The sequence below is a fragment of the Oxyura jamaicensis genome, chromosome 4 (assembly GCF_011077185.1).
Source record: "Oxyura jamaicensis isolate SHBP4307 breed ruddy duck chromosome 4, BPBGC_Ojam_1.0, whole genome shotgun sequence".
In the NCBI taxonomy this organism is placed as follows: Eukaryota; Metazoa; Chordata; class Aves; order Anseriformes; family Anatidae; genus Oxyura; species Oxyura jamaicensis.
The window spans coordinates 17,489,389-17,509,888 of record NC_048896.1 but is presented as its reverse complement, the minus strand read 5'-3'; the positions used below and the strand labels follow the sequence as shown (position 1 = coordinate 17,509,888).

The 20,500-nt window shown below is 43.5% G+C and overlaps 1 protein-coding gene across 3 annotated transcripts in view; it reads left to right on the top strand.

Moving 5' to 3' along the window:
- The window catches only part of PAK3 (p21 (RAC1) activated kinase 3), a 113,755-nt gene extending 104,817 nt beyond the window's left edge, over positions 1–8,938 (top strand). For all 3 annotated transcript variants that reach the window (XM_035323702.1, XM_035323704.1, XM_035323703.1), the window contains 6 exons: positions 850–962; positions 2,010–2,127; positions 2,971–3,070; positions 3,462–3,658; positions 8,072–8,209; positions 8,639–8,938. In XM_035323702.1, coding sequence (XP_035179593.1) covers positions 850–962; positions 2,010–2,127; positions 2,971–3,070; positions 3,462–3,658; positions 8,072–8,209; positions 8,639–8,728 — 756 coding nt within the window. In that variant the 3' untranslated portion in view covers positions 8,729–8,938. The remainder of the gene's footprint in view (positions 1–849; positions 963–2,009; positions 2,128–2,970; positions 3,071–3,461; positions 3,659–8,071; positions 8,210–8,638) is intronic.
- Positions 8,939–20,500: the final 11,562 nt, after the last annotated feature.

Sequence of the window (20,500 nt, the reverse complement as noted above, 5' to 3'; positions counted from 1 at the left end):
CGATGCTACAAGGCTATGTCAGGCTCAGCCTGGCAAGAACTGGTTGCAGGGAGGTGGGAGCCAGGGGGCTGAGAAACAAATCTTGAAGAAAAGCACTGTTAATTCTGACAGGCCCAGTAGTGGCAGATTTAACGTGGCATCTTATCAATCGTTTCCTTTTCAGGTTGAGGCAGAGGCAGGGAAGGTACGACGATTTAGAGCAGATGTTGGTGTCTTAGGCCCTTTGCTCTTCAGGGGTACAGTTTAAGATTTCTGATTTATCATTTTTGCTTGTCAGCAGATAGATCTTACTGGTAGCGTGAGAGTCCGGTGATTCCACCCGCCTCCAGTGATGCTCTGTACAGGAGGACACTTTATAATGAAAAATCTAAAAGCCCTGAGCCCTGCTCATAACCCTGGGTGTGTCCATAAAATACCACAGAATGGATTCTTTTCTTTAAAGCCTGATTATTGCAAATCTAAGCTGTGTTAAAAGATAATTACCAGCTGTTTTTATGTTTTCACAGTAACAGAATCACTTGCTGCTTGCAAAACATGCGTCAATAATAATGGTGGTAATAAAATAAGGCTATCTTAAAATAATGTAGGTCCAGAGAGTGCTATTAGAGATTTTTGGTTGATGGTTTAAGACTGTTTTTACAGATTTTACAAGGCAAGATGTATATGACCATGTGTAACTAGCACGCAAGCAAGTAAACAAATAGGGTGTTGTAAGTTACGGAGCTCTCATGTCTAAGAACAAGACAGGTTGGCGCAGCTCTGATGGATCCTTCCAAAAACACTGTGTTCACTCCGGTCTTGTGCAACAGACTAGTCAAGTTAATGCATTGTTTTCACTGTTCGTTTTAGGTGGCCATAAAGCAAATGAATCTCCAACAGCAGCCCAAAAAGGAACTAATTATTAATGAAATCCTGGTCATGAGGGAAAATAAGAATCCCAATATTGTTAACTATTTAGACAGGTAAGTACTGCTGGTGTTGTCACATGAATGTTCATTTGCATATTGAAGCTCAAAGATTTTTGGTTACTGACAGAAAAAACTCTTTTTTATGTATATTAATGTGTATTTATATATTTATGTGTATAGATGCATAAAAATATATGGGAGGAGACCGGTCTTTATGTGCATTAATTTTTTCTGGCGTATCAGAGCATCACAGAATGGTTGCAGTAGGCAGGGACCTCTGGGCCCATCTGGTCCATCCCCTGCTCCAGCAGGGCCACCCCGAGCAGGGTGCTCAGAAGCTTTTGAAGTTCTCCAAGGGGGGAGACTCCACAGCCTCTCTGGGCAACCTCTGCCAGTCATCCACAGAGTAAAGAGGTGCTTCCTGATGTTTAGACGGAGTATGGAGTTCAGAGAGTCTTTTCAAAGACCTCGATCAACCACATCTTACTAAAACAGCTGCCTGTAGCTCCCCCTCCTCCGTTTTCAAGTTGGTCGTGTTTCCTGCATGTTATCATAAATGCAGGTATGTCACTCTATAAATTATTTCTCTTTGGCTGTTCTAACCATTTTCCATTGCTGTGGATTCCAGAAAGAGTAGGTTCTTGTTTCCAGACACACACAATTTGTCAGGTTTTAAACTGTTTCTGAATGTATTTGTATAAGGTTTTCCAAGCTGTTGACCAATTTCTGTCTGTGGCACACACACTCCCACTGCCACGGACAACTATGAAAGGTGTCATCTCGTTGCTGAAGTTAATCAAGATATTTATGTATACGTTAAGATGATGAACCAGATGATCTGATAAGTTCTGGTTCAACATTCATCTTTACTGAATCACATTTTTCACTTGCTCGCCATCTGAGACATCTGATGTTTCACTTAGGTGCATTTCTCATTCGGACTGCACAGTTTCCATGTAATCTACAGCCTAGAAGGAATGTCCATTCATTTCATTCTATCTTCATTTAAAAATGAACAGGAAACAAAACCAACTGCTGTAATTTTCATGAGACAATTTAGCAACACGCATTTATCTCAACACCACTGTTTTCTTGTTTCAGCTACCTAGTAGGCGACGAGCTCTGGGTGGTTATGGAATACTTGGCTGGAGGCTCTTTAACTGATGTTGTTACGGAGACGTGTATGGATGAAGGACAGATAGCAGCTGTATGTAGGGAGGTAAGGGATCCTGAGTGCACTTCGGATTACTTGGGCAGAGTGGTACTTTGAAGCAGGTGCAAAGAACATGAGTGGTTTCATGTCCAGATCTTTGCTTCTGTGTTGCTTTTTTAATATGGGAGAAGAAAGAGCATCTTAAATGAACTGCCTGCCAGAATCACTACACTTACTATACTCTGTTACTGTACTGTTAGTGTATTCTCTATTTTTTTTGTGTTTTACTGTTCTCAACTTTGCCTCTTTTAAACATTTGCCTGGAGCACGTCCATACTGCATTCCTTGCCTGTAAAAGCAAACATGTTGGTGGCAGAATTTTAAAATAATAGCAAAGAAAAATAGAGACTCATTTATCACCATCCTCAGCTTAAAAGGGCAGCATTCCACCCAAAATTGGTGTTTGCTTCTGAAAAATGACTAGCATGTTATTTCCAAATCTGCTGTAGAACCTAACAATAAAATCTTTGTCATGCAACCTTCCACCTAATAAGGATCCACTTCATACTGAAGAAAGTGACTTTTTCTTTTGGAAAATAATAGTTTGTCATATGGATGGAGATGGCACATTCATTTTAACAGCAGTCACTCAGTCTGTGCTTTCAGGGGATAATCTGTAACAATAATTGACATTTCTTTTTCAAAAGCTCATGTACCGTCATTTAGAAAGTTATTATTCTAGTAGTGTTAAAGCAGCAAGCTATACCTCTTGAAAACAGAGTGTTCTGCCATTACTCTCAACTCATCTAGAAATTAAATCTTTTAGAACTATTTCTTTTCTTGTGTGATGAAATCGGGTCATTAATTTTTACCCTTATGTTCCTTTTTTTTTTTTTTGTTATCCATCAGTGCCTGCAAGCACTGGATTTCCTTCATTCAAACCAAGTGATTCACAGAGACATCAAAAGCGACAATATTCTTCTCGGAATGGACGGATCTGTCAAATTGAGTAGGTATTCTTGGTCAGGCACAGCTTTCCCAGGATGGGGTGTGGGGCTGCTCCTGACTGCCTGCCAGTTACCCAAAAGGGCGCCTCTGTTGGTGTACTGACCGCTGCTTAAAGCTAAGGGCTTCTCCATTGCTTATTCCAATGCACAGAGAAGTACAGAAACAAGAAAGATGCAAGAAAAAATACTGTTTATTTGTGCATGCCCCTTCCAGAGACCAGAGTTGTGGTCTAAAGCCCCAAGTGCACAATAGTCCCTGCAGAGCAAACAGACACTGCTACTTTTCTAGCTAGATTCAACATCATCACATTCTTAGCTATAAACCAGGGATTTTAACTTGGTTTCATAATTTTAAATGGCTTTAACAATACTTTTTTTTTTTTTTCTCCTCAGCTGATTTTGGCTTCTGTGCTCAGATCACCCCTGAACAGAGTAAAAGGAGCACAATGGTCGGGACTCCTTACTGGATGGCACCAGAAGTGGTGACACGAAAAGCGTACGGTCCCAAAGTTGACATCTGGTCGCTCGGGATCATGGCAATAGAAATGGTGGAAGGAGAGCCGCCTTACCTTAATGAAAATCCTCTCAGGGTAAGGTGCCAATGGAATCAGACACCACTGTCTTTTTAAGCTGTCCTATGTTTAGACATAAAATCCCAGTCACGTCAGCTTGGACTAATTCCAGCAAAGGCTGCTTCTAAAAATGTCACTGGAGTGTATCAGCGCAGACTCTGGCTTTGGGTATGTAAATGGGAGAACCTCAAAAGACAAGATGGAGCCAGTTCAGAAATTTGTCATTTTTGTCTTCAGTGATTCGTAAAGTTTCTCGGGCATTGTTTGAAATCTGTTTTAGCTGTACCTCTGATGCCAGGGATTTTTCAGTGGCAAGTTTCTTCAGCTGATGATTTTTTCTAGAATGTGCTTCAACTATACCTGCAGGCAGAAGTTTTTTCAGACTCAAATCAGTGTAGATCAGTTACCTGGTCCTTTCAGGAAGTGTCATTGGTTAGACTAATGGCATGATTACTGATTTCTAAATTACTAATTTCTAAAATGCACAAATACTTGCAGTAAACCAATGCCTTGTTATTTTGAAGTTTTCGTTTATCCAAACTCTTAAAACGAAACAGCCAATTCTTATTCAAGTGTGCAATAGAGGAAGGTACACCAAGGAAAAAACTCATGGCTGATAGCTGAAACGGTTAAACGCTACACCTGCATTCCTGATGGGAGGCAGGAATCCATGAGGAACTTAATTTTGTACCTGTGTAGGTACATAGGTAATTTTTGTTAAGGCTAGAACTGAAGCACAGCATGACCTTTAGCTTTTCGCACAGTGGTGAGGCTGCTCTTCCTCTGGCAGCCCTGGCCGTGTGCTGCAGACCGAACAAACAGCACAACCTGGCCATGCTATGTAAGAAAGGAACATGACAAATACACAATCCTTTGTCTTCTACTTTTTAGGAAAAAAGTTTTCTGTGTCTTTATGGAAGACCTGTTTTGGCTTGGCAGGTGCCCTGGGGTTTGGGCTCCAGTGCACTCATGTTTGTGCTGTGCCACCATGTGAAAGGGTGTAAGAAATGGGTTTGGGTTCAGACTGATAGGGGGAACCCTTGCAAAAAAAAAAACATACCTTGTGTAAGGCAGCAAAAACACAGATAATTAGCATTACTGGTTTGGATGCTGGAAACTCCTTGCTTCCTTAAACTTAGATGTTAATTAGGGCTCCTCAGGACGCATCAGGTCAGCTGTTAAAAGGTAACTGGATTTCCGACCACAGTCACATTCAGTTATTCTTGGTATTGCCCAGACTAAATTGGAGATGCTGGTTTTCTCCATACATGCTGGAGATACATACATCTCCTGCTGGAGCTGAGATCAGTGTGGATGCTTACAGGTTCAAGGCATCTTCAGGTGTCTGAGTAAAACTGGCAGATTAAAATTGGGCATCTGAAGTTGGTACCATCTGCATCAGCTCTCCTGGCTTCTTTGCAGAGGTTGTTGCCCCTGAGCAAGGAATAGTGAACAGCTGTTGATGGAGTGAGTGCAGTTCTCCAGTTATCAGCTCATTCTATTTAGGTAAATCCATCCACATGGGACAGGATCTGACCTGCTGTTGTATGTGGAGTCAGAGACTCCAGAGGTTGCATCCAAGCAGGAGAAGTTATAGGCAAGACCTGTTTTTAGAGCTAAATTTTTAGCGGGTGACACACAGGAGTTGTTGCATTTAATAATCTCACTGTGACCACATTCAGGGAATTCTGCAAAGCCTGGAAGCAAAACGCTGCTCTTTTATTTTTATGAATGATTGTTTTAATAATGTAAGGCATGCAGGTGCTTCAGTTACTGGCACTAATTTAAATTCATCAATAAATTACAAGGGCACTAAAGGATTATTAATCAGAGATTTAATAGCAGTTTTAGTGCAGTCATATTTGTTGTTTTCCAGACAGAGCAAACATTGCTCAGGTCCCTTCCAGCCTTTGCAGAACTCACAGGCAGGAACCATTTTCCAGCCATGACAGTCTTGGATATTCCTGTGATGGTATTTCTTTTCTCTCACTGTGATTTCCCGCTGTCAGGTGTATTCCTAGGCCCTGAGAGAGAAACAAGGCAGTAAATATCCTTCAAAATGCAGATTGGACCTCCCCAGCTTTAATTAAAAAGCAAACAAAAAAGGCATTTCTGTTTGCTTTCTCATTTATTAACTGCAGTGCTTAACTTTTCCTAAAAGCTGCAGTGTGTGTTCCAAGTGCTATGGATCTTCTACAGTTTCAGGCTTCCAAGTCATCTGTATGTTGTTCCTGCAGTGTATTTCTGATAACTTTGAGGTGCTATTTTCAGAGACTGCAGCTAAAATTGTATGCTGAGTCTTTTCCTACTTTTTGGTAACTAACAAATCTATGAGCTTACTGCTCCTTTGCAGCTACTGCTTCATTCATTGCCTTTGACTGTACTTGTTTTACTTCACCGGCTGCATCACAGGAAACCAAAAGATACATAATAAGAAGGTATTGCACATTCCCATAGACCTTTTCTGTTCTCGTAGAAATAATTAAAATATACAAAACTAGAAATATTTAAAAGGTAAAATAATAGCTAAAGATGACTTCCTCATGACTGATTCCTCATGACATTGTGAAGAAATGAGCTTCGTTCATCCTGACACTCCTGTTTCACAGTCAGCTGAATGTAGCTGGAATAAAAATTTCAAGTTTGCCATCAGCGCTGTATTCCTGTGCTGTTGGAGAATTAAACCCCTTGGGTACCACAGTTCAACACAGGGAGGACAGGCACTCCAGCTCACCAGTGCGCCATGTGGCTGAGGTCAGCTGCAGCCAAGCAGGATACGACTGATTTTGTGATACTTCTGTTGTGGGGAAAGTAAAACTTTCTTTCATTGTTTTTACTCTAGGACGGTTCGTTTGCCTTTCTAGGCCTGGATTTTTTTCCTCAGTTTGTAAGAGGAGAACAAAGTCAATTTGGTCATGGTCTGTTTGAACACCAGCAGTGGGGAGCTGTTGTTAGCGTGGCAGACCTGTTGATGAAAGGCCTAGGCCTGTTCTTATTGCTGTACATTTTTGGACATACTCTACATGTCCAAGTCTGAATAGTTCAGAATATCTCATGTTTCTAAGTAACATCTTCCAATAGCAGAATTAACTCATCTCTATCTTCTGAGCATGTTAAAAGTGAACCGTATTCCATTATGTTTACCTTATGTTTTGCAAAATTATGATTCCTTGGCCTGAAGATTGGAAAGGAGTACCAGGAAGACTTGCTGAGCTGCATGAATACCGTTAGCTGTGAAGTGTCCTTTAGTCTGCCTGGGAAAGTTAAGCCTAGATTATGCTAGATGCTACTGAGGAGAAGGCCTGGGATTTTCAAGTGTTTGTAGGGGCCGGTTCTCAGGGACTCCGCATTCAGACGGGCGTTTGTACACATGGAAGAGAATTCACAGAGGACTCAAACCTTAACACAAACACTCCCAGTTCGCAGGTTAAACACTGTTTTCTGAGTTGTTTCTACCTCTTCTGTGTGTGGTGATGAAATGTGAAACAAGTGTAAGAAATCTAATGTTCTCTTTACTTAAAAAAAAAAAAAAAAAAGCTTTTCTAAAATCCCATCTCCATTCTTCTCAATGGGATGCTTGCCTGAAACATGAAGATTATAGTTTAAATGAATATAGTCTATTCTGCTTCTCATCCATTTTTGCTGAAGGACTTCATGAACATACTTATTTCTTAACTGAAGCCAATTTTTCCGTGTCACCAAGCATGAGCTTTCGATAACCCATCTGCCAAAACGTCCCTGGCAGTTTCTGGGAAGGGACATCATTGGTCTGTTTACTTGAGTATCAAAATTAGCATAAGGTTACCATAGGGCTGGAATGGCTCTTGGCATTGGTACATGTGCGGTACGATGGCGTTGGGATTGTTTTGAGACATAAGTGTAGGTGGCTTCTGTCTGCCCAGTTATGCATTTTCTTCTTAATATAACTGTTCGTGCAACTTATGCTGTGTTGAAAATGAAGTTCCAAATATTTCTGTTCCTTTTTTCATCCAGTTACCATATTTATCAAGAACAGAACTAAAAATTTGGCTACGTTGGTTTTATGGAAGCTGTGCTCTAGGGACCAGTGAGCGCAGCAGAAATGTGTTTTATGTAATAATCCTCTGAAATAATATAGTTAGACCCAGTTCACTCTTAAAATAGCTTGTAAAGCTAGTGTCAATACTTACAGAAGCAAAATATGCTTCTGCTGGTGTAGTTCATGCTAACTAGGTCAGCCAATGAAATCAGCTGTCAAGGCAAAATCATACTGATGTTGGAATAGCTGTGTCTGCATCAGGGTTTCTGTTTTTGTTGGGATAGCAAAATTGTCTCTGATCCTCCGCCAGGGAAGAAACTGCCGGTGGAGACAGGACCTTAAAAATGGGGTCCGTGTGAGCAGCTAAGGAGCTGAAAGAAACAGGTGGAGTCTCGTGTTTCCCTTTTCTCCAGGCGCTGTATCTGATAGCTACGAATGGGACACCGGAGCTGCAGAACCCTGAGCGGCTCTCTGCCGTGTTTCGCGACTTTCTGAACTGCTGCCTGGAGATGGATGTGGACAGGAGAGGGTCTGCCAAGGAGCTTCTGCAGGTAAAGTGGGAAACGGCTGCAAGGGAAGTGGCTGCAATATATAATGATGTTCTCATCAGCTAAATGTGAAGGCATCAGACTAACCCCCCCCATATTAGTCTCCAGACCTGATGCTTCTTAAACAAACAATAGAATTTTGGTCTATATTCAGTTCTACACAGTAACAAAATAACTGAATGGGAGTGGCCCCAGCTTCAGAGGCAGAAATGGTGTTGCTAACTTTTGCATACAGGAACCCTGAAGACACTTTGATAAATGGATTAATAAGATGATGTGCCATGTTTGCCCATGATAGCAAGGATGCTGGACACGAAGACGCAGATGGTACCTTCAGTCCTATTTCTGTGTATTCCTGGTAGCCAGAGGAATAATTGAGTCTGTAACTGAGTTTGGAAAGTAATGGTTGGTTTCTTTCTTTCCTTTGGGCAGCATCCATTTTTAAAATTAGCCAAGCCTCTTTCCAGCCTGACTCCTCTGATCATTGCAGCAAAGGAAGCAATTAAGAACAGCAGCCGCTAGTGCTTCAGGCTGGCTTTCTCCCATGCCAGCTCCCTCCAGAGCAGGACTGAGAAAAAAAAAACTCTATAAAACCTCAACGCTTCTGCTGCAGGATGGATGGATGGATGGACGGATGGACAGACCAACAGTCGCAGTCATGGTGGTAGGAGGGGAGAACAACTGTTCTCCAGTCCCTCAATGAGTAAAAACTTATCACGTGTCTTCTTCCTGCTTTCTGGCTCCTTAATTTATTTTTAAAATGAAACAGGGCTTGAGACAGAGAGGTAATGACAGAAAATGCTTTGCTGCGTCAGCCATTTCCAAGGTAAAGCAAATGCAGTTGGAAGATTCCCTTCCTTCTCTCCCTGTGAATAAGCTGTACATTCACTTTTAAATTGTCAATTGTTTCTTAAAGATGCAGAGTCCCTTTTATGTTATTTTTTTTATATGGTTTGGAATTGGAGAAGGGTCTTCTTCATTCATAACTCCAGACTGCACTGCCTTTTGAATACAGTCCACTCGCTGGTATTTGCCCAATCATAATGCTTCTAGATGAGGAAGAAAGTGAAACTGCGTTTCCAACCAAAACCGAATCAGGAGTGGAGCAGACAAAATATCCTGTTGGGATACAGGCTTTCAACTGTGAATATATAGTGTTTCTGTTCTTGGCAGTTTGATTTGTATAACTAGTTGTAATATGGGTGAGAGTCTTACTAAAACGAGAAAGCAGAAAGATCAGTGTGCTCAGAAAGGGCCTGTGTGATGCAAAGCTGTGAGAGAGATGTGAAGCGAGAGCAGGCCCAGCCTCGCTCAGCACCGAGCCCCAGCAGATCCCTTTGCAGAGCACGGAGCAGCCTCAGCGTCCGCAGCCCCAGGCTGGAAGGAGATGCTCGTAGCCGTGAGCAGCAGCAGCCCGGTGCTGGGTGCTCCCCTCTTCTGGGACCGGACTGATCACCCCCAGTGTCAGAGCCAAACTGGCCGCGGGCTGCTCCTGAGGGTGGCTGCAGCCACGCTTCCCAGCGCGCAGACCGGTGGGATGAGCCCTCTGGGGTTTGTGCGGGAGCGAAGGAGGGAAAAACCGAGCTGGGCATTGCTGTCATTGGTGAGGATGCCTGCTCCCCTGTCTTCTTGTAGCTCCTGGGAAAGGTCAGTAGCATCTGTTCCCCTCTTGGCAGAGGGAAGGCAGCCAGGCTGCTCCGCAGGCTCCGTGCAGGTGAGTGTCCTTTAGGCACACGAATTCTGTCTGTCACGGGAACTGCGACGCTGATGCAAATGAGTGGCGGCTTCCAGGGTTCGGTTCTGCCTGAGCCAGCGCCCCAGACAACTTGGGAAGAAAGTGCATTTAAACCTGAAGCCTTGCACTGAGCAGGAGCAAAGGTACGAAATGCAGAGTAGACAGCAGAAACATTTAGAGCCATAGAACCCGCCTGGTTTCTGCTCTCCTGTATGCAGCAGGCACTGCTGAAGGCAGTCGTGAGTTGCTGAGGGAGAGTGAATCCTGGATGTGACTGAGGATTGCGCTTGACTAGTCAGCTGATTTGTAAGGGAGCAGAATAGTTCTAGTATGCCGTCTGTGTTTTATTTCTGCTTTTCTGAAAGAAAGATGGAGCGCGGCTTCACTCAGAAAAAGCATTTGTATGGGATGTTTGTCGCCGTGCTTTATTGGTACAACTCAAAGACCTACAAAACAGCATTTAAATCAACACTTACCCAATGAGCAAAAATTGAGTAAAACAGCTTTCTGCTGTAGTCTGCGATGTTCAGGCCTGGTCCTGCAAGGGGCTGAGCAGACTTTAAGGTACTGAAACCTTCCCGTTTTGCCGGTACGAATGAAGGATGTTTGGGCTATTCTTGAATTAGGCTATTAGCTTGTTTGGTTTTGGCTTCTTATGTAGTCACAGTCTTGGTGTTGCAAATGTCGTTAATACTGCCGACTGACCCACCCTCACTCCGTGTCCATCCCAGTGTCTGCTGAGGCAACAGGGAGAGGCGATGCTCATAAAGTTACCACAGCTAGGTACGAAATAGCTTCTGGTGTCGTGGGGAGTACAGCAGGTGGATTTTCAGATATCCAAATATGAAAAGATGTTGCTGCTTTTGTGAGGCTGCATTTTTCTCTGTCAGCCCAAGCTATCTACCTGGGAGATAAGCTTCCTTGAGAAAAAAAGAGCGACTGGGACTTAAGAAGGGCTGCCCTCTGTTTGGGAAGCATTAATCTGAATGAAACGTGTTTGTATTCCGTGTCAGAAGTGAAGAGACAAGTGATGGTTTCTCCTCCCAGTAACACTTTTAGTTTATCCTCCCCACAAAGGAACAGACAGCCGTCCTGTGAAAGGAAAGCACTTTTTTATGGTACGCGTTTGCTGGACATACGAGACACTTACAGTGACAGGCTACACTACGTGATTGTTTTTTTTTTCCTATTTATTTTCTTCAATAATAAGTTTTTTCAGTATCTTTACTTTCCAGAAAAACTCCACAAGGATCATAAAACAAATAGGAAATTGGATATTAGTGTTATTTTTCTGATCATTGTGTGCTCCAGAATACAGAATATTGGTGGCACTGGCTTTTGAAATACAACTGCTTTAATAAGAGGCCTTAGTTTTTATTTTATAAAATTCTATATTTATTTTTCTTTGCATCAGCAAATCTAGAGACTTTTCTGCTAAAAAAATCATGCGAGGCAAAAAGGATTCAACAGAAATCATCTCTGCCCGTGGTTCTTTTCCGCAGGGCCTGTCATTGCCCAGCTGAGACTGCTCTACGTACAGGGAAGCTCACCTCCAGCATCCCTGGGGCTTTGTGCTTCAGACAGTTTTGGGCGCTAAATTCTGAGTCACTGGATACTGAAGGGTGGCAGCTGCTTTTATAATTTCCCAACTCTGATAGGAAACGTGGCATATTAATATTAAAAAAAAATGTCCTGAGATGGGTAAGTCTTGTACATTATTTACAGGTGCAAGTAGAAAGTTAGGATTGACAATAGTGCTGACCTTCCAGAAAGAGAAGAGGCTAATATTATAAAATCTCTGGAATTATCTCGGGGGTTTTTGGACTGCTATCTTCAGATGAAGCAATTAGTTTACATATATTTTTGGAAGTATTAGAAATAGGCTGTTTCTGTTGCTAAATGCATAGGTAAATGTTAAATACGTTTCAAACACTTTCATTCCAAGGTTTTAAAAGGCTGGTTATTTGTGTTTATTTTTAACTTCATTAAATGGTTAAAGAAAATGAAAACAACAAAAAAAACATCCAGAGTTTGACTGTGATTCCCATCCCTGCAGTGTGTGAAAGTGACCTGTTAGCTTGCTGTGGTTTTAATGACTTCTGGGACAGAAGCATGACAGCTGTAAAGTCAGGGAAGCTTGAGAAGCACAGAAAAGATTATTTATTTAACAAAAAGAAAAAAAAAGGAAAAGGGAAAAAAAGAAAAGCAAAACCAATAATCATACAGAATTCCGTACAGCTCCTGCACACCCTCCTGGGAACCTGCCGGGATCTTACGGTGCTCTGGGGGTTTGTTCACAAACTCAGGCCAGGGTTGTGTTCTTACTTCTTGTGTTCAGCACGACTGTAAAAATGCATCTCTTTGCCATCTTTGGATGCTGTTTGGCCAACTCACGCTACACACAAGTGAACTGTTCTTTTTTGCTGTTTGTGTTGGATTTCTTTGAGGCCAGGGGCTGTACCTCAGCAGGTCTTTCAGCCAGCCTCCCCCCATGTCCTGCCACCAAAAATGAAGCACATTCCAGTCACCGCAAGAAGGAAAGTAAGCACTTATCTCTGTCCTCCAAGTGTAGGAAATGTCACCGTATCCTGGGATCTGTGGTTCCAGTATATAAGCACTGGCTTGGCCACAGTGTCCCTCACACTGAGCTTACACATGCATGCATCTCGTTGCTTAATGGGTTTGCTCTAACGGGATTAAGAGACAGAGGGAGAGCTCTGCTAGCACCTACCGCTAATAAAGACAGGAGCCAGTTGTTCTTTGCTTGGCATCCAGGGCACGCACACTAACGGCAGCTTAGCCTTGCTAAGCATCATCAAGTGCACAGGCCTTCATGGTGGACTGTTGTTCCTACATGTGCAGGAACTTAAGGATGGGGTAAGCTGATGAAGATTCATAAATAGAACATTCAGCTTTTGTTTGTCAACCGAGTGGGTAAATACCTCTAATTTTAACCCCCAGTTGTCAGGAGACAGGCAAAGAACGACCATCCAAGGCTTCCTCGGGTGCAGTCTGCAATTCAGGGGTCTTTAAAACTTTTCTTGGCTCGTGTCTGTCCTTGAGCTGACAGCGTGATTTCTTTTTCTGGCTGAAACTTGCAGCATCTTGCTTATACATGTGATTTAGAGCTGACTGCCATAATCCTAGGTATGTGTCACGTATAGAAACGTTCACTTTCCTGAGCCCACAAATGGTTGCATGTGTCTTTGGTGACAAGTCATCTTGGAAGAAAAAAAATGATACAGGAAAGAATGAGGGATGCTTACATGCTCGTTGTGGGTTCCTTTTGGTCTGCCACGAAGGCAGGAGCCTGCAAACTTTGTTCTCACTGCTTAACTATTCTTCCAAGCAAGTACTCATGTTCTGCTAGCATTTGACTCTGAGGAAGCTAGGGAGCAATCTAACGTGTTAGAGCTGATAATATGGAAAAGTGCTAATTGTTTTAATAACCTCGGAGCACAGTGGCATTACGTGGGACAGTTTCCAGCAGATCGCACGTACGCTTCAGCATGAGTGCGCGTGGTGTCTCATGCTCTAATCGAGTGGCACTGCATTCACAGCTGCCTGGGGATCGTGCTCGGTTTCCGCGAGGCTCCCTAATCTTTGCCTTGCACAGCTAACGTGCCAGAGGGACTCAGCCCCAAGGACCACAGCTGGATGCAGCGCTCTCAGTTGGGAGCTGTTGTGAATGCAGGTCAGAAGAGCCAGGTGCACGTGCGTTCAAACCACAGTGCTCTGAGGGAGGTAGCACATGACCTAATACGACCTAAGAACGTGAGTATTTGTGTATCATCTCTCCTCTGGCCTTTGCTCCTTTCAGGGGCTTGAAACAGCTGTTCTCCTAAGGTGAGAAACTGGAAAGGTCTTTCACAGGTCTTGCTCTTTCTCGTCTCAATGCTTGACTGAATGTTCTTCTTCTTGCGCCCGCTGTTCTTCCTGTGCTCAGTGACTGCTAACCAAGATTGTGTCACTGGCTCAGAGAGAGTGCTGGAAATCCTCATCTTTCTGCCCTTTGAATTGCCTGTTTACAGCAGGATTTTAACTCTATAAGCTTGGTCTGGATGCAGTGTTACCCTACACTTTGTGCATAACCTCCAAGAGCCTGTGGCAAGCCAGCTCAAGTACTGCTTGCATTGAGGGCTCCCGGATGCCACCGGTGGCATACCACTATTGCCAACATGAGAAAAACAGCAGCAGGTGGTTGTTTTTAAAGTCAGGTCCTTTTGCTGCGGAATGTTCTGTATTTCAGTTGTCCAGCCCAGCCATAGACTTAGAGATCAGATACAGGCACTGCTTCTACTCCCTCGGAAGTTGGTGACAATTTGGTTGTTGGCTTCCACGACAGCAGAACCTGTTGCTTAATAACTAGGTGCTGATAAACCCCTTGGTATGGGGGGGGCAGTGGTGTCCCACGGCCGAATGAGCAGGTGGGTAGAAGGGAGCTGCTCATTGTTCTTTTTCTCCATCATGCAAAGCTATTCATGTCAGAAGTGGGTCAATGTAGCAAATCTGAAGCATGCAATTCTCTTACATCCATGTCAGCTGCGACTTTTGACCTTTGAGGAGAAGATGCACAGAGGCAATTGCTTTTTGTCACACTATTTATATTAGTGTTAAATAATGCTGCTAAACCAGTCTGTAGAACAGCAACAAGAAACAAAAAAAGCCTCTCAGCTCTTCAGGTGCAACACTCATAAGCTGCTGCTATCTGCTGTAGCAGGTGAAGAAGTGGAAGGGGAGCTGCTCTAGGTGGGAACCAGTAGCAAACACTGTGTAGCCTCCAGTGAAGGGAACAACCCCTTCGTGGGCACAGCCCGAATTCACTCTGGGAGTTACTCTAGTAGTGCACTGGTGCTGCATCTGCACTGCAGATGCTGTGCATACAGAGATGTACATTTTAGGAAGATCTGCAAAAGAATTCTGCAACTCTTGACTGGATCAGGATGTAACCTACTCTAAACTCCAGTTTAGTCTGAAGCAGCCAGTTTACATCTACACTGGTGTCTGCTAGATTTTTTTTTTTTTTCTTCAGGGTATCCAGACAAAAGTAAACAGGAAGGAGCCTACATTTTCATTGTTTAACAGAAATGTATCTCATTTTGCTGTACATTCCTTTTTTAGGATATGTTATCTGTTTAAAAAAAAGAAAAAAAAAAGAAAGAAAATTAAAAAATGAAAAAAAATGAAAAAGATAAAAGATAAAAAAAACAAATGTGTAGTGAAAAATCTTCTGTAACTTTGGATTAAGAGGTAATTATGATCTTTTTAAAAAGAGAACTAAGTTATTTACTTTGTAAATGTGCTGATGGCATGGATCCATCTTACTGACCTCAGCATCTTTTTTTTTTTTTTTTTTTTTTTTTTAAGATTTTGGGTTTTGTTTCCAATATTAAGTTATTTTAAATTGTGGTTGAAGCAATAGAAAATTGAAATATGGATTGTGCATGACTGTGTCTTGAGTGTAAAAATATTGCAGTTTGAAACTTGGACCTAAAGTATTGCAAATAAAAGTTATAAATACCAGTGGACTGTGACTGCAGCTTTTCCTAACAAAACAGGCTCAGGGCTGGCTGAAGATACAACAGCCTCAATCAGCTGCAGTCAGAAAGACTTCATCTGTTTGGCTGTTTGTGCTTTTGGCTTTCACTTGTGCCACCAGAGTATGATGTTACGGAACAGGACTTACCTTCTGCAAGCTTGTATTTACCCTCTGCTGCCGGAGCTTCTTGTGTCCACGACACCAGACAGACTGTCTTTTTACTGCTCTCATGTGGAAAAAGCCACTGAGTGCTGTGACTTTTCAGCGTGTTGTGTCGCTTATTGCTCCGTGTTTACAAAACACATGTGCTAAGTCCCATATTTCCTCTGTGCTAAGTCCCATCTCTCCACTTGGTGCTTGACTCGCACCAGGATGTTGACGCTTGTTACTCATTGCCCCTGGTCCTGAGAGGACATGTCCCAGATCTGTCAAGGCTGCACCTACCTCCAGGCCCACCTCAAAGGCCTTCTCCAGCCCTGCCGTGGCTCTCACCCTCACAAGGCGTGGTGCTGGCTGCCTGCCTCTCAGCTGCAGTCCAGCAGCTCCAGCACCTCTTGCTCCCACGCTGCACATCAAGTGGCTGCCCTGCTGCTGTGGGTCACCTGGGCAAATGGGGGACAAGCGCTGTGACAGTGGCCCTCACTAAGTGCCAGTGGCTCACCAGGCAGGCACATGGGAAACCCTCAACAGCACATGCAGCATGGCTGGCAAAGAGCTGCGTGTTGGGCTCGTAACACCACACAGCATGCCAGTGCCTGCACGTGTGCACACAGACATGAGACCCTTACTTATAGAACTTTCTAACACAAACAGAGCCAGCTCTGCGTGCACGCACACCTCAGCTAACTATATAAAACACCACTCACTAGCGCTCGCACGCTATAATACCTGTATGCATAGGGAGATTTTACAAATATGTATAGACGTGCACCCATACACATAAATACATATTTAATGTTATGTACTATATCCATAGATGGCAAGAGAGCTTTATATAGTTCTATAAGGGTCTCTGTAGTGTGTATGTGTATATACAATAGCAGTAGCTAGTGAGAGCATGCTAGAACCACAGACGGGGATGCTCGCTGTATGCACTTAGAGCTATACACAGACATGTACCTACTATGTAACATATAGTTTAAAAAGGATCGCACAGAGTGAGAATAATACCCTTACGTAACTCTCTCTGGCCCCCACATATACAATATACACATACGTTAAACATATGCACGTATTATATAGTTACACCAAGACAGAGCACGCCTTGTGTAACTGTATCACTCGCTCTAGCTCTTTACATAGCTATACAGAACCATAGCGTGCGCTAGCTATCTACATAGACTGTAACATACATGCATATAAAATAAATACACATATACAGAGAAAGAGCCTTATATAAGAGCCTCCCTAGGTGGCTTATATATTTATATATAGCTATATTACAATGTGTACCTACATACATACTAACATATATGATAGATGAGCTATATAGTTATATAAATGCTGTGTGTTTATATTGTACAGTGTACTTTACATATACTTACACATACAGAAACCATCATATAAATGTTATACTGTCCCCATCAATATATATTTCATAGGCATTTTATATATACACTGACATATAACTGCGTAACAGTATATAACCAGAAAAATGCATCTACTTTCTTAAAATGCGTTTAAAAAAGCATTTTTACATATGCATATATACACAGATCATGTGTATAAAGGATATTGTATAATATTTATAGCTAATTAGAATGTAACAGCATTATATACATACCTGAATCATATATAGTATCTATTATATATACACACACATCAAGAGAGCTTAAGAAGAGTCTGTGTGTATGGCCAGATACACACACACACAAAAAAAAAAGGCACAGAGGCGTCCCGTCCCCATTCCCGTGTCTGTCCCTGCCCCCCCGTCCCCCTCCCCCCATGTATTGTCATAGCTATATTCTGAGAAAAACAGAGACCATTCTATAATCATGCAACACTGTGTCATTCACCAGCCTGGCAGATAATTACTATATAGTTCATATGTGCACACACACAAACACCCTAGGCCCTTATATAACAAGGTTAACTCTTTTTGTATCCGTTTCTCCCTCTCTCTCAGTATTTATAGAAAATAGCTTATAGGTTATATAGTTTATACATGTGCGCACACACCCCTATTCTTACGTAACTCCAGCCATATACATGTATGCACATATATACCCCCCATAAAGTGCACCCCCACCATCTGTATGTACTATAGTACCTATCTTGTACATTTTGTATACACACAGTGACCCTTCTATAAATACACCACACTGTCTCTCTATATAAATATTTAAAGATTATAATATATACTATAAATTATATATTGTTTATTTATGGGTGTGTACCTGTATACACAGAAGAGTGCCTCTCTGCTCACACCTACACACACCCTTCTATAATTCTCTCAAGCCATCTACATATATGTGCATATATTTGTTGAATTATGCCTGTGTATAGTTAATATGTATATAGATACACACACAGAGCCCCTTAAATACACGACACTATATTCTATGCATGGGGCTATCTATATACACACACATAACTATACGCACATACATATATAACATTTTCAATTCATCCATGTATTTATACATATATAGGTAAGGCATACATACACATATATGTGGGATGGGAGCTCCCTCACCCCCTTTTGTAACTAGACAACACTGTATCTCACTCTCCATGTGTATTATATACGTGAGAGACATGTATCTAACACTCTAGCCACATATAAAACAGATGATACAGTATTTTTAATATATAAATATGCACCTTATTTATGCACATACGCACTTTCTCTAGCCAGCTCTATATCATATACGACTTACTTTATATATACATAGACACCCTTCTATAAATACGTAACACTCCACGCACATTCTATAGGACACAGTATCTATAGGGGTGTACATGTGTATATACACTGCACATACAGACTCCTGTTTCTCTCTAGTCAGCTATATAGCGTGCTGATGTATCTTTTATATATGTGTCTGTGTAAAGACAGAGCATTTTAAATGGGGGGCAGAAAACCAGCAATAATGTTTTATGACTAATATTCTCACAAGCCATCCATTTTTTTAAATACAGGTGTGCATATATAAGAAGTATATACACATTTCAAAACTTTTATATAAATATTTGCACACTCGCACACACGTACATAGCTCTTTATATAACCACACAACGCTATCTACTGTAATAGATACAGAGCCTTAAATAACTATGTAGCTTTCTATCCATATAGTATACATTTATATGTACGTGTTACATCTTTAGAATTTATATTTTTAGATTTTTTATCTTTATAAAAGGATCTCAGAGTTACGTATATTTATATACATATGCATATAAAAGTATATTACCCAAACCGCATCGATGGAGAAAGCGTGCAAGGCCTGCGTGTGTGCACGTCTATACATAAACACAGATTATGTTAATTACCACACTCGCAGCAGAGAAGGGGACGTGCTACACAGTTACAGAAGGGTCTCTGGCTCCCTAGCCATCGGTGTACATGTACAGTACGTGTGTGTGTGTGTACACCCGTGTATGTATGTACACAGCCAGATGCACGGGCTGGAGTGCGGCACAACTGCAGACGGAGGGGGTCTCTCCCTCTCTGCCCCTCCCTCCCTCGCCCACCCGCGTGTACATAAAGAAACGTACATTTTAAACCCGCATGGACGCGTTGGGGACGTTTCGCTCTCGGCCGCCCCGATTCCAGCGGCCCCGCCCGTCGCTGCCGCCACCGCCCCGCCTCACGGGGAGCCGCCCGGGAGGCCTCCGCCCGCCCTCCGGGGGCGCAAGATGGCGGCCGCAGCGCCGCCTGCGGGGCCGTCGCGTAATGGCGGCGGCCCAGGCGCGGGGCTCGGGCGCCCCCCTGCGGCCGGTGGCGGGGAGGGCTCCAGCGGCGCTGCGGGGCCGAGCCCGAGGCCGAGCCGGGGCCGCCCGCCGCGCCTCGCGCAGCCGGGGCTACGCCCGGGGCTCCTCGCCACGCCGGGCCCCGCGCCGCAGGGCCCGTCCCTTCCGTCGGGCGGCCCTTACCGCTGCTCAGTCCCGCGGCGAGGGGTCGGGCCGGCGAGGGGTCGAGGCAAACGGCGAAGGGCCGTGTAGGGGGCGCCTCTTCCAGCCCCAGCGCGGCTGCTGCGGGGGCCCACGGCGGCCACCTCGGTCCCCTCCGAGGCGATGGGCCCGGCCCAACGAGCCACAGCTGTGAGGCGAAGGGCAAGGGGGAAGGGGCTGAAAGGCCCCAGGTGTGTGCCTGTGGCAGGCAGGGAGAGAGGTGCGCGCTTTTCTTCCCTGGCAGGCTATAAGCGGCGGGGGGGGTGTTCGTTTTCTCTGAAATAAAATGTTTCGTTTCAGAAATTGACGCATTTTTGTTTTGTTAACCTTTTATTTAAATCTCTTCATATGGAAAAATAAAGGTTGAAATGAAACATTTTCAGACTATTTCCCTCTGTTTTAATTGAGGGGGAGGCAGGGGCAAAACCCTCAGCTGAAGGTGGCCCAAGTGCATAAAAATGCAGCCACCACAAAAAGCAAACACCTTCATTTTCCCACTGAAAAATACTGCCCAGTTCTGGTAACATTTGATCTTACATTCCCGTATCTGTCTGAAAAAGCAATTCTCTTATCTCAAGCATACCTTGCTTACCTACCACGTAAGCCAGGTGTGTGGCAAGATGTACAACAGGTGAAGGAGCCCCTAGAGCAGTGGGTGCTGGCCCCTGTCCAGCTGCAGCTCCCCTCTCAACCTGCTCCTGGCCTCTCGGGATCGCTGCCATCTCCCACCTGCTGGGGCTGAGGGAGCAGTAGATGCCTCTGGAAATCAACAATGCCAGTGCCCAAGGTGGATCAGCTCCTGCTGATGGGCAAATCCTGCCTGCTCCAACTGCTTCCAAACATTAATAAATGTAGAAGTACAGAAAATCTCCTAGGTCTCAGCATTGCTCAGGCGATCCAC